Source organism: Thamnophis elegans, chromosome 6 (assembly GCF_009769535.1).
Source record: "Thamnophis elegans isolate rThaEle1 chromosome 6, rThaEle1.pri, whole genome shotgun sequence".
Taxonomy (NCBI): Eukaryota; Metazoa; Chordata; class Lepidosauria; order Squamata; family Colubridae; genus Thamnophis; species Thamnophis elegans.
In genome coordinates, this window is record NC_045546.1 from 32757954 (window position 1) to 32770279 (window position 12326).

A 12326-nucleotide genomic window follows, 5' to 3' on the forward strand; every position below is an offset into this window, starting at 1 on the left:
TATTTATTAGTTTCCAAAATTTACTAAATGACACTTGTCATCTATAAAACTAAGTCAAGAAAATTCTTTGGGTTGATTAAGAGAGTGCTCTGTACTCCTTGGATAGTCTCTGAAAATACTGGAATCAGAGATGGTATTCTACCAGTTTGGACTGGTTTGCCCCAACCAGTAGTGGCTCCGCCTACCCACCCCAGCATTTAAGCCCTTTTTTAGCCAAAGTGCATGCTCAGATGGGGCACAAAGCGAAGCACATGTAAGTAAAACACATGTGAGGCACACACACTCACATTTGCGAACCAGTAGGGAAGGTAAGTGAATACCTGATTGGAATGGAACATTGCATATAACATATATTTTGTCAACTGTAGTGTAGTAGAATTAAGAGACAATGAAGCCAAGCGATGCAATATAGGAAAAGTTTATTGAATGCGCAGGTTCAAACATGCCAAATCAAGCATCATAAGTTTGAACCCCGAAGGGTTCTTAGAGCCATACATTTATAGTTCACTTTACGTCATCATCTATAGAGGCAGTGTTTAAGCATATAAGGCAATGAGAGGAACCAAAAACTGTCTATGCCAGATGGCCAACAATTAAAATATACATGGTCAGCACCTTATAGATCATGGGTGTCATAAACAGGACACATCTTGCAAGATGACAGGAAACTCCCTGTCTGGGTCGACTTGTTCCCGGACGTGTAAAAATATATATTGCTCCTTCAGCAACTGTCAGCAATTGTTTTCTGCTTAGTGGTGCAAAACCTTAACTTTAATCAGAGTCTTTGATATTAAACATGACCTGTAGAACTATGGATCATAATTGGGCCTTTTAGCCCACCTTAGTCCCCCCTTTGGGACTCATCTGACATATCCAGAAGAGTCACATACTCAGGTTCAGTGGATAATTCTCCCACTGGTTGCATTCTTTCGTATTCCCATAAGGCCATTACCTGTGCCGTTGCTTTCCGCTCTGCTACCAAGGATAAACTATTAGAAATAGTGCGTATAAAAATAGGTAAAACACAAGGAATTAATACACATCCTGCAGCGATTAAGCCTATTAAAGCAACTATAGCTTGTAAACCTGGCAATTTAGGAAACCATGAACCAAAGATTTCTTTAAAATTGAATCCTCGCCACACTTGGTCAGGATTATGAGTCAATTGACGCATTTCTGTAGTCAATTGTTTAACAACAGTTCCAGTTTCATCTATTTGCAGGCAACAATTAGAAAGATTAAACTTACCACATACGCCCCCTTCTTTAGCTAGCAAGTAATCTAAAGCCAAGCGATTCTGATACACTGCTGTCCTTATTTTATCTGTAGCTTCGGATATTATATTAAGGGCCTTATCAATACGTTGGCCCGCTAAATCTAGTACTGCTTGAAGGCGAATAATTCTATTTAGCATATAAATGGGTGTGCGATATCCATATGACCCATCTTCTGCCCACGTAGCCCTGCCGTACGTACATACAATTCTCTCCGAACTCCAAACATCACTGTCTTCCAAGGTGGCCCAATCCTTACAAAGGAAATTAGTAAAAACTGTATCAAGTTCTCGTTTCCTTCTAGTTTGTAGACCAACCTTCTCGTACAATGGGATCCCTAACACCTGGCGGGCTTTCATGGGTAACAAGAAGAATGAGGGCTTAATCCATCCTAAGATGCATGAACCAGACCAATCTCTAGGCAAAGTTTCATAAGCCAGCTTTCCACAAATCCAATACATAGCTTCTGGAGCTTTCCATAGGTTATCAATAGAGGAAGAATCTAGGTATGTCAAATAAGTCATATCAAAATGTGGGGGCTGAGTAATGTTAGCTGGTGAAGACCAGATACTATAGTCAGGATTCCAGGATCCTAGGCAAATCAAATCTCCAACATGAACTGATCCATTTCTTACGAAGCAATTTCTTCCTACCAGATTAGTGGACAAGGTCCATACAATCCCAGTAAACTCTTTCCTTGTTGTAATATTACCAGCATAGGAAAGATTGTTATATATTACAGGATCAGCTTCCATGGCTTCCCATGGCCACTGCTCTCCCATGTTAGTTCCTCCACAAACAAAGCAATTTTTAACAGTCAAGGTTTTAGCCACCTGTTCGGCCATTTCTATAAATAAATTATTTGCCTTGGTACTTATGGGTAACGGCTGTTCTAGTTTCTGGAGGGTATCGTACACGGACCATCCCAAGGTTTTTATTTCTCCATCTTTAACTTTCTCCACCTTAATGGTTAAGTACGTCTCTGGGTCCAATCCCGTGCCATCAATCCCAAAGCCATATGTTATTATGGATGGGATGTTACGTGATACTTCTATCTGTATCATATTCCCGGCCCCTCTACGGAAGGAAGTTATATAGGAGCACCCCTTATAACCGCCTCCTGTATAGTCACAAACACACTCCCATCCAGTACATTGTACAGTAGCTCCACAAGGTAACCACTGGTTAGGATTGCCATAATCCCAACCATTGAATTTTTCACATAGATATTTATGATTATCTTTGTATGCATCAATCCAAGACTGACTTCCACAAGATCTTCCCCATCCCCACTTAGTGGCAGAACATGCATCAAACCACAAGATCAGGGGTTGTCTACCTTGTTGCAATTGTACAGTATAATTCAGGAAATACAGTTTACCACCTCCTTCTGGCCTATTTGTAGCACCCACCTTGGGCAGACCTGCCCATAAGGTTACATTGAGGCGAATTGGAGTGTTGGGATTATAACATACAGTCTTTCCTTGTAACGTACACAAGCTGTACATGGTTTTGTTATGTAGGCAATTCATTCTAGTGGATTGACATCCTTGAGGTAGCTGTGTATGATATACCAAGGTGTTAACAGTTCGCGTCCCTATTTTAGCTTTAGTAATGCAGGGTGCGCAATCGTCTGACCCATCCTTGGTTGCCGCAGTTGGTACCCGTTTAGTTTGAGTAGGGCTATCATTATTCCAATAGGGTTTGATGTCCCGTGAAGGTTCCCACAATACTTGACATAACCCACTCCATCCTAATGGTACGTTTTGGCTCTTTTTGTCATCACAAAGAAATAGTATATCTTCAGGGCTGTGTTCTGTAGTTCTACAACAACTAGCCCACAAGGTTATATGAATCCAAAGGCACCTCGGGTCTCCGTTATAGAGATCCTTCTGAGTTGCATTTTTACATAATTCGTAAATTCCTTTCCTCCATTCATCATTTTGGTTCCCACATGACCAGGCTAATCCTTTCTTAGCTAGTTTTGGCGTTACTTCTATTGTGATATCACATCCCTTATGGGTTGTTCTCCAATACTGGAATTCTCCTTTTTGAACTCCTCCTCCCTTGATACAAATGGTGCTTAGGGGTGGTCTACTTGGGTGAAGGCTTACTTCTCTCTTATCTCTACGTCTCTTAGGTTTTCTTCGTATAGTTACTCCAAATTCAATGGAACGCATTTGTACCATACATGCCCCCTGCCATCCCGATTTCAATTGTGATGGAGAAGTAATACGGGTCCAGCCCCAATAATGGGGGTCTCCACAATCCAAAACTAGAGGTGGTTCTCCCCCCTTTTGGTGGGCTTTTATACACATTCCCTTTCGCATTAGATATCCCACATACGGGCATACTTCTGGGTTGGAAAAACCTCGAGACTGACAGGTAATTCTGGCAATCTTATCAAATAGGTCTGGGAGTTTGCAAGGGTGCGGTAGCACTCCATTCCAACAATTTGGAGAAAACATAATGGGGGTTGTCCCCTCCCCTTCCCTGGACCCGACATTATAAGATCGTGTAATATGGGGTCTTTCCTCTGGGTTGCTCCACAATCCTAAGTTGCCCACATCAACAAGATTGCATCTGCTCCCAACACCGTATAACCATATCACTAAGAGCGTAATAGACCAAACGAGCGGTATACCTTCGTGCATCCTGTTCGCACACGTCGTGATCTCTCCGATCCTGTAATGCAAGCTGAACTGTAGGGGTTACTTTAAGTGTGTAGTATGCCGGGCCAGATCCAGTGATGAGATAGGGTTCCAACGCGTCTTCTATAAGCACTATATCACACTTAATATTACAATAGCTGTGCTGGACACAATCAATACAGTGGGCACAGCAGCAACATCCACATTCACAAGTACAAAACCAGCACATATGGTTAGTGAAGATGATAAAAGATGAAAATAATTAAAGGTTAGTATGCTGGTCCACTATTCTTCACCCGTGCGTAGAGAGTCAGCTTCCGGAGTGACTTAGCAAGGGTTCTCCACTGCTGACCTTTGGAAGATTCGCCGGGGGGAATGCTGCGCTGGCTCTCCGTCTTCCCTTCCAGGTGCGGGATCTGCTTCAGGGGCAGGATCGGCTTGGATTTCCCCTGAGTGGTCTGTATGCAATTGTCCGTTAGCGAAGGGGACGCCAGCAAATGGCCACCAGTCAACCGCTCTCACCGTTCCGCCAATTGATTGTTGGACCGTCGGGTTGGCGTATTTCACAATACAAATAATGCACACAATGAAAGCAAGAATCACAATACCTATGGCAATACAACAAAGGATATAGTTGGACTTTATTGACGAATCAATTTCAACTTCAACGGTTGGTCGCTGGGATGTGTGGTCCATTGTTTGTCAGCGGCCCTCTTTACACGAGTCCAATGTATCCAGGTTTTAGATTCCGCAATCTTAACAGCAAGTGGAGATGTCATAATTACCTCATAAGGTCCCTTCCACCTCCCTTCTAATTGTTCCTTTTTCCAATGTTTTACCCATACTCGGTCCCCTGGTTTGAAGGAATGACATCTGGTTACCAATCTGGGAGGGGTCTGTTCTAATACATAATTCCTCAACTTTTCAACCTGTTTATTCAGTTCCTGCACCATTTCCATGGCCCAAACTCCCCCCTTATGCCCCAAATCAGGCCATCCAGCCAAATTACGTCGCAACAACGTCGGAGGCCGACCAAACATCAACTCATATGGGGAGAGTCTATGTTGTCGTCTGGGAGCACTCCTAATTGCATACAATGCAAGGGGCAAAGCATCGGGCCACTTCAAGTGTGTTTCAGCACAAATTTTGGTTATCTTTTCCTTTAAAGTTCTATTCATCCTTTCCACGGGAGAACCAGATTGTGGGTGGAAAGAAGAATGGAAGCGCCATTTTACCCCTATAGCTTGTGCAATGGCTCGATTAATATGATGGACAAACTCCGGGCCATTGTCTGATGAAATAAAGGAGGGGTTGCCAAATCGAGGAATGATTTCCTTAAGTAAGACCTTTGCTACTTCCTGAGCCTTTTTGGTTCTAGTAGGGAACACCTCTGGCCATCCCGTGTATAAATCCACAATAACTAACATAGCCCGATAAAACCCACTTCGTGGCATATCAGTAAAGTCAATCATGACTGTGTCCATAGGATAGTAGGCAATAGGTATAGTTCCTGGTGGAAGGGAAGGACCTTGCCTAGGATTAACTTTAGCACACGTTTCACAGGAAGATGCGACTTTTACCGCCATCCCTGCTAACCCATCTATATAGTAATCCCTCATAAGGGCGGATTCCAAAGCTGTTTTCCCCATATGGGTGGTTTCATGAGTGGAACGAACCAATTGCCATGCCACTGTAGAAGGCACATATATTCTTCCATCCGGAAGAACATACCAGCCCTTATCGATGACCGCCATCAAATCGTTGACTGCCTTATCACATTCAGATAAAGAATAAGAGGGTTGGATGTCTACTGGTATAACCCCTAAATCCAAGGCAACATTAATATACATGTCTGGTAGAGGCTCATGACGCAATGCTGCAGCTCGTGCTTCAGCGTCTGCTGTCCTGTTCCCTACAACAATTCTATCATCACCCCGTTGATGACCTCTACAATGCATAACTGCCACCTTTTTTGGTTTTTGAACCGCATTTATCAATCTCTGAATTAAATGGCTATGTTGTATATATTTGCCAGCTGAATCCCTAAAGCCCCTTTCCTTGTACACCGCCCCATGAGCATGCAAAGTCAAAAAGGCGTATTTACTATCTGTCCATACATTCAAGCGTTCACCTTCAGCCCGTTCCAATGCCCGAATGAGGGCCCACAATTCTGCTATTTGTGCACTTTTTCCTGCTCCCAACGGTCCACTTTCAATTACCCCCTCATCATCTACGATGGCATAGCCTGCAACTCTCATCCCTTGGTGTATATAACTAGACCCATCGGTATACCAGTTATAATCCACCTGAGGCAAAGGTATGTCAGTTAAATCGGGTCGTGTGGAATAAACGGTTTCCAACACTTGTACACAATCATGCTCCACCTCTGTTTCTGTAGGCAAGAGAGTAGCAGGATTTAATGAGGTAGAAACCACTAGATGAACCTGGGGGTTTTCAATCATCATGGCTTGGTATTTGATGATTCGTTGGTTACTAATCCACAAATGGCCCTTCTGATCAAGAATTGCTTGAACAGAGTGTGGGGTGTGGACCCTAATTGGACAGGAAAAAGTGAGTTTATTACAATCTTGCAGCAATTCCGCAATGGCAGCTAAAGCTTTCAAACAATGCGGCCACCCTTGCGCCACAGCATCTAGCTGTTTTGACAGATATGCAACCGGTTGTTGCCACTGGCCGAGCTGCTGAGTCAATACTCCTAAAGCAACATTCTTACGCGTATCCACATACAAATTGAAGGACTTACTCAGATTTGGCAGGGCCAAGGCCGGAGCTCTTAACAGAGCCTCCTTAATTGCATCAAAGGCCTGATCCTGCTCCTTTGTCCAAATAAAGGGGTCTGTTTTACTTCCCTTGGTAGACGAATACAGTGGAGCTGCCATTAGTGCGTAATTTGGAATCCAAATTCTACAAAAACCTGCCAAGCCTAGAAAGCCTCTCAATTGTCTCCTATCGGTTGGCCTTGCCAGATTAAGCAACGCTTGCTTTCTCTCCGGGCCTAGTGCTCTTTGCCCTTGCATTATATCATAGCCTAAATAACGGACTTTTTGTTGGACTAACTGAGCCTTACTTCTGGACGCCCGATATCCACAATCTAACAACAAACACAACATACGTCTCGTATTCTCCCAACAACCGTCCCGTGACTGTCCAGTAACCAGCACATCATCCACATATTGTAAAACCGAATCTCCTTGTTGGAAGGGGATAAAATATTGTAAATCCTTGGCCAACGCGGTTCCGAAGAGAGTTGGGGAATTTTTGAACCCCTGAGGTAACCTTGTCCAGGTATATTGGCTCCTGGTTCCAGTATACGGATTTTCCCATTCAAAAGCAAACAATGGCTGGCTAACGGGATGGATGGGGATAGTAAAGAAGGCATCTTTTAAATCAATCACTGAAAACCATGTAGCATTAGGTGGGATGAGACTGAGTAGAGTATATGGATTAGATACAGACGGGTGAATTGTGACTGTCCTATCATTAACCACACGCAAATCTTGCACTGGTCTGAAAGACCCGTCTGGTTTTAGGATAGGCAGAATTGGGGTGTTCCATGGGGATTGAATAGGGACCAACACTCCAGCATCTAAGTATGTTAGAATACAGTCGTATATTGATAGGATGGCTTCCCTCCAATAGGGTCGTTGTTGCCCAATGTGAACAGGAGTTGCCAGGGGCTTCAATTCCACAATAATAGGGGGGTGATGTGCTGCAAACCCCGGAGGGTTATCCTCAGCCCATAGTCCTGGTACATCAAATTCCCTCCATACGTCCAAACATTCTTCCTCAGAAGTCCTAACCACCATCAACCTCCACATTTCATCCGGCCGGTGGCTAACAGTGAGATACTGCTTTCCCTCATCAAAGGAAATAGTAGCTCCCAGCTTGCTCAACAAATCCCTTCCTAACAATGGGACAGGACATTCAGGTATATACAGGAACTCATGTTGAATTTCGGACCCCTTAAAAGTACAGGTGACTGGTTTTAAGACTTGACGTCCTACAACTTGTCCAGACACTCCTTGTACTTGAATCTGGTATGGACCAGGGGTAGTTATTGGGTTGTTTATCACCGACCGCCCAGCCCCTGTGTCTACTAAAAAGGTAGTCTGTTGACCCCCAATATTCAGAGTAACCATTGGCTCGGGGGGAGTCTGCTCCAAGCCAGGTCCCCGTCAATCTGACCAACCGACTCCGGCTAGTCCAATACCCTCTACTCCTGCACCTACTTGAGCATTAAACCCTCTTCCTTTTGGACCCTGAGTCGGTTGCGACCCCCATCCACGACCTGGAGGTCTGGGTGGCCCCCCTTGGCCTGTCACCATCCCTCGCCCAGTCATTCCCCGACCTGCCATATTGCGGCCCAGCGGGCGTCGCCCGGGCAGACCTCTAAACACTCCACGTCCCCTGAGAGCTAACCTCTTTGGACACTCTCTCTGCCAATGACCTTCAGATCCACAATGGGCACATTGATTTGGCCCTAAGCCTGCCCTTCCTCCCTGTAAGGCCAACGCCAACAATTCTGTCTTCTTATGCATACGGTCATCTTTGTCCTTTTTCTCAACCTTATCTCTATTAACATACACTTTTCTAGCCACCTCCACCAATTCAGTGGTGTTCTTTCCCAATGCTCCCTCTAACCTTTGCAATTTCTTACGAATGTCCAATGCACTTTGCGCAATAAATCTTTCATTCAACATCCTTACATTCTCTGGAGCCCTCGGGTCCATTTGAGTGTACAACTCATAAGCCTCAATCAACCTCTGAAGGAATGCCTCTGGACTCTCATCCGCTCCCTGCATAACCAACGAGGGCTTAGACAAATTCACAGGGGGCTTCCCTGCTTTCTTGAGAGCTGCCACTATCAAAGTTTGATACGTTTGTATTTTTGCCAGGTCACCGGCTACTTTGGGATCCCATCCAGGATCCCGTTCCGGTGCCTCTTCCAAAAGTTTCTGAGCCCTATCTGCTTCCGTATGGTATCGTTCTCTAAAAACCTCCCGCATTCCTGCTTTGCATTTCTCTCTCTCTTCCGCTGTTAGCAACGTTGCTAACAGCTGTTGTATATCTCGCCAATTGGGGTTATGACTATGCATAATGGTTTGAAACAAATCCGTCATTTCCGTGGGCTTCACGGACAACGGACCAAAATGCTTCCGCCAATTCAATAGATCCGTGGTTGAAAAGGGGATATATTGAAAACAAGGGCGGTATTCAGGATCCCCCTGGGCATCCACTCCCACCTGTTGTTCCGATACCCTTAATGGAAAGAGTCCTTCCTTTTCTTCTAACAACGTACTTTCCTCTTTCTCGGCTTTCGCCCTTTCCACCCCTAATCGTCTAGTCACTGGCCCTTCTCTCCTAATTCCTGTAGCCCCTAAACCACCCTCCTTGGGCTCTTTTCTCCTCACTACCCCTCCTGTTGCCTGGGGATCCCCTATCCCCACAGCACTGTCCTTATCTCCACTGTCCGCTACAGCAGCAGCTCCCATAGCCTGGGGCACAACAATGCCTACAGGTGCTGAGGCATAGGGAGGGGGAGGCCTAAAGAGTTCCTCTTCATCCTGGGCAAAAATCCTTTTCTTCTCTGACTCTTTTGTCTCTGAAGCTGCTATTTTTATGGTACGTCTGGGAGCTGACCTCAACTTCCCCTTTTCCTTCGGTCTCACCACACACAGGCGAACCATTTCAGCTTGACACTGTAATAATTCATCAGCCTGTCCTGCAACAGCGTCTCCCCACTGATCTATATATGGAAACTGATTAGGATAGCGTTCTTCGTTTGCAGCAATTAACGAAGTTAAATCATCTATTATTTGGTTCTGAAATGTTCCTCCCATTGGCCATCCTACCCCCATATGTGGCCACTGATTCTGACACAAGTAAATAAGCCTATCCTTGGTCAATTTTGGGTAAGGGACTCTATATTCAGTGTGATTAAAATATGAGTCAAATCCTTTTATCATGCAGTCCAGCGGTGTGCTGGGTATGCTGCTACCCCCACCCATTCCTAACACACTACCAGCGACCTGAGGCCCCAGAAGCCGGAACTCAATGGCCACCTGCAGGAACTGCGCTGGTTTAACCACCCACACAACCTATACGGACTTCATTAGGAACGCCGTCCCGAGTCCAGGGAGGTGATCAGGCCCCCTCTTCTATCTTCAAACGAGATAGGTACAATACAATTATCAAGATACTCGCCTGAGACGTCTTCTCCCCACGGATCCTGGCCAGGAAACACCACAGCTCCTTTCCTAAGTTTGCAGGGTTCTTGGGCTCACAATGCGTGTCCCCCTTGGTGTGGCTGGGCTGCTGTTGCCAGCTTCCGGGGCAAAAGACGGCCCGTGGCGCCTGGAAGGCAAGGAGCAGCAGCCCCACACCCCAACGGGGCAAAGTGGCCCTCAGCAAAATATTGCCTTAGCTTCTGTGTCCCATCTGGGGTGCCAGAAAATGTAGTAGAATTAAGAGACAATGAAGCCAAGCGATGCAATATAGGAAAAGTTTATTGAATGCGCAGGTTCAAACATGCCAAATCAAGCATCATAAGTTTGAACCCCGAAGGGTTCTTAGAGCCATACATTTATAGTTCACTTTACGTCATCATCTATAGAGGCAGTGTTTAAGCATATAAGGCAATGAGAGGAACCAAAAACTGTCTATGCCAGATGGCCAACAATTAAAATATACATGGTCAGCACCTTATAGATCATGGGTGTCATAAACAGGACACATCTTGCAAGATGACAGGAAACTCCCTGTCTGGGTCGACTTGTTCCCGGACGTGTAAAAATATATATTGCTCCTTCAGCAACTGTCAGCAATTGTTTTCTGCTTAGTGGTGCAAAACCTTAACTTTAATCAGAGTCTTTGATATTAAACATGACCTGTAGAACTATGGATCATAATTGGGCCTTTTAGCCCACCTTAGTAGCTTGATTGGAACCTTAGAGATCTGGATAAAGGTTATCTGGAACACTTTTAGTTGCGTTTCACTTACTATATTTCATACAGATATGACATTCATTTGTTATATGGATATGGCATTCCTCATAGTTGAGGATTATCTGTAGGAACTGGAATAGTAGTAGTACAATTGTTCTTATTCTGCTTGACTTCTCAGTGCTTTCAATATTACATTATCCTGGATTGGGATTGGAGAAATTAAGAATGATATGAATGCTGTTGTAGTGATTTTCTTTTTTGTTCTTGTCAGTGTTGAGGGAGGAAAGAATTTGAGACTAAAGTCCTTGATGTTGGAGCGTCATAGGACTCAACACTGCCATTTTTCATATTTAACATCTATATTAAGACAGGGGCTGAGAGAATCCATGGCATGGGGTCAGATTTCTTTAATATGATGAGAATATCCAATTTTTCATCTCAGTTCTGAGCCAACAAGCTATTGAGGTCTTGTCCCAGTACCTGAAGGCTGTTGAGATCTGGATTAGAACAAATTTAAGCTTCAACCTGATAAGACTGAATAGCTTTGTTTTTTGGATCATTTCAGTATAAAAAAACTTTCTAGCTTTAATTCTGAATGGACTAACACTTCAATAACTAGTATGCAACTTGTGAATTCACAACTGCTGTGACCAGGAGAAATTTTATCTGGTTCATTTGTGCTTGAATTATGCACGAACTATGAATCTTTTTCATGGTTTGTCATTCCTTAGACAATTGTATCTTATTGAATAAGGAACATTACCTTGGTGAAGATTGCCAAGGTAATAAGGGATAAAACATGTTTTAAATTCAGGATGTTGAGGTAACATTGGGACTTGCCTCAGACAGACGCTTCCTTAATTCACTGGACTTGAAGAGGAGAAGAAGGTACAACACAATCAGACTTCAAGATGCCTTTTGTGACCTAGATATTAGTTAGTACGTGCTATATGAAGGACTGAATTTCTCCTAGGACCTAGCCAGAGTGCCTTCATGGTGGTAAAGCTTGTCCTATGGAATAGTTTCTTTCTGGAAATTTGAGTAGTCCCAGAAACAGTTATTATTAATGGGCTTTGAAGTTTTTCTCCCCATGTGCTACAATAGGAAATATGACCATTGTGAGAATGTTACCACTGTCCTGATATATAATCACATTTTAATTTCTTCTGTTTGTATCATATTGTACTGTTTTGCATTTATTGCATTGCATTGCATTCCATTTCATTGTACTGCACTGAAATGCATTTTATTTTGTATAGCTATAAACTGAACAGCCTCTGAATTCGATTTACAAAAAATAAGTAAAGAAACATACTCTTTGGACAGCATATGAAAATGTAAAATGTATGTTATACATATGCTCATTTTTAAATGTTATGTTTATGGATGGAATAGAATGCCAAAACTTCCAAGGACAGAGTGGATTCTTTGTCTC

The 12326-nt window shown here is 43.8% G+C and overlaps 2 protein-coding genes across 2 annotated transcripts; both read right to left on the reverse strand.

The window, feature by feature from the left end:
* Positions 1–4566: 4566 nt before the first annotated feature.
* Positions 4567–8136, reverse strand: LOC116510284 (protein NYNRIN-like). Its single transcript, XM_032219776.1, has one exon. It carries the CDS (start codon positions 8083–8085, stop codon positions 4567–4569), a length of 3519 nt encoding a protein of 1172 aa, XP_032075667.1. The 5' UTR covers positions 8086–8136.
* LOC116510285 lies at positions 8122–9786 on the reverse strand. The gene has a single exon (XM_032219777.1). It carries the CDS (start codon positions 9784–9786, stop codon positions 8122–8124), a length of 1665 nt encoding a protein of 554 aa, XP_032075668.1.
* Positions 9787–12326: the final 2540 nt, after the last annotated feature.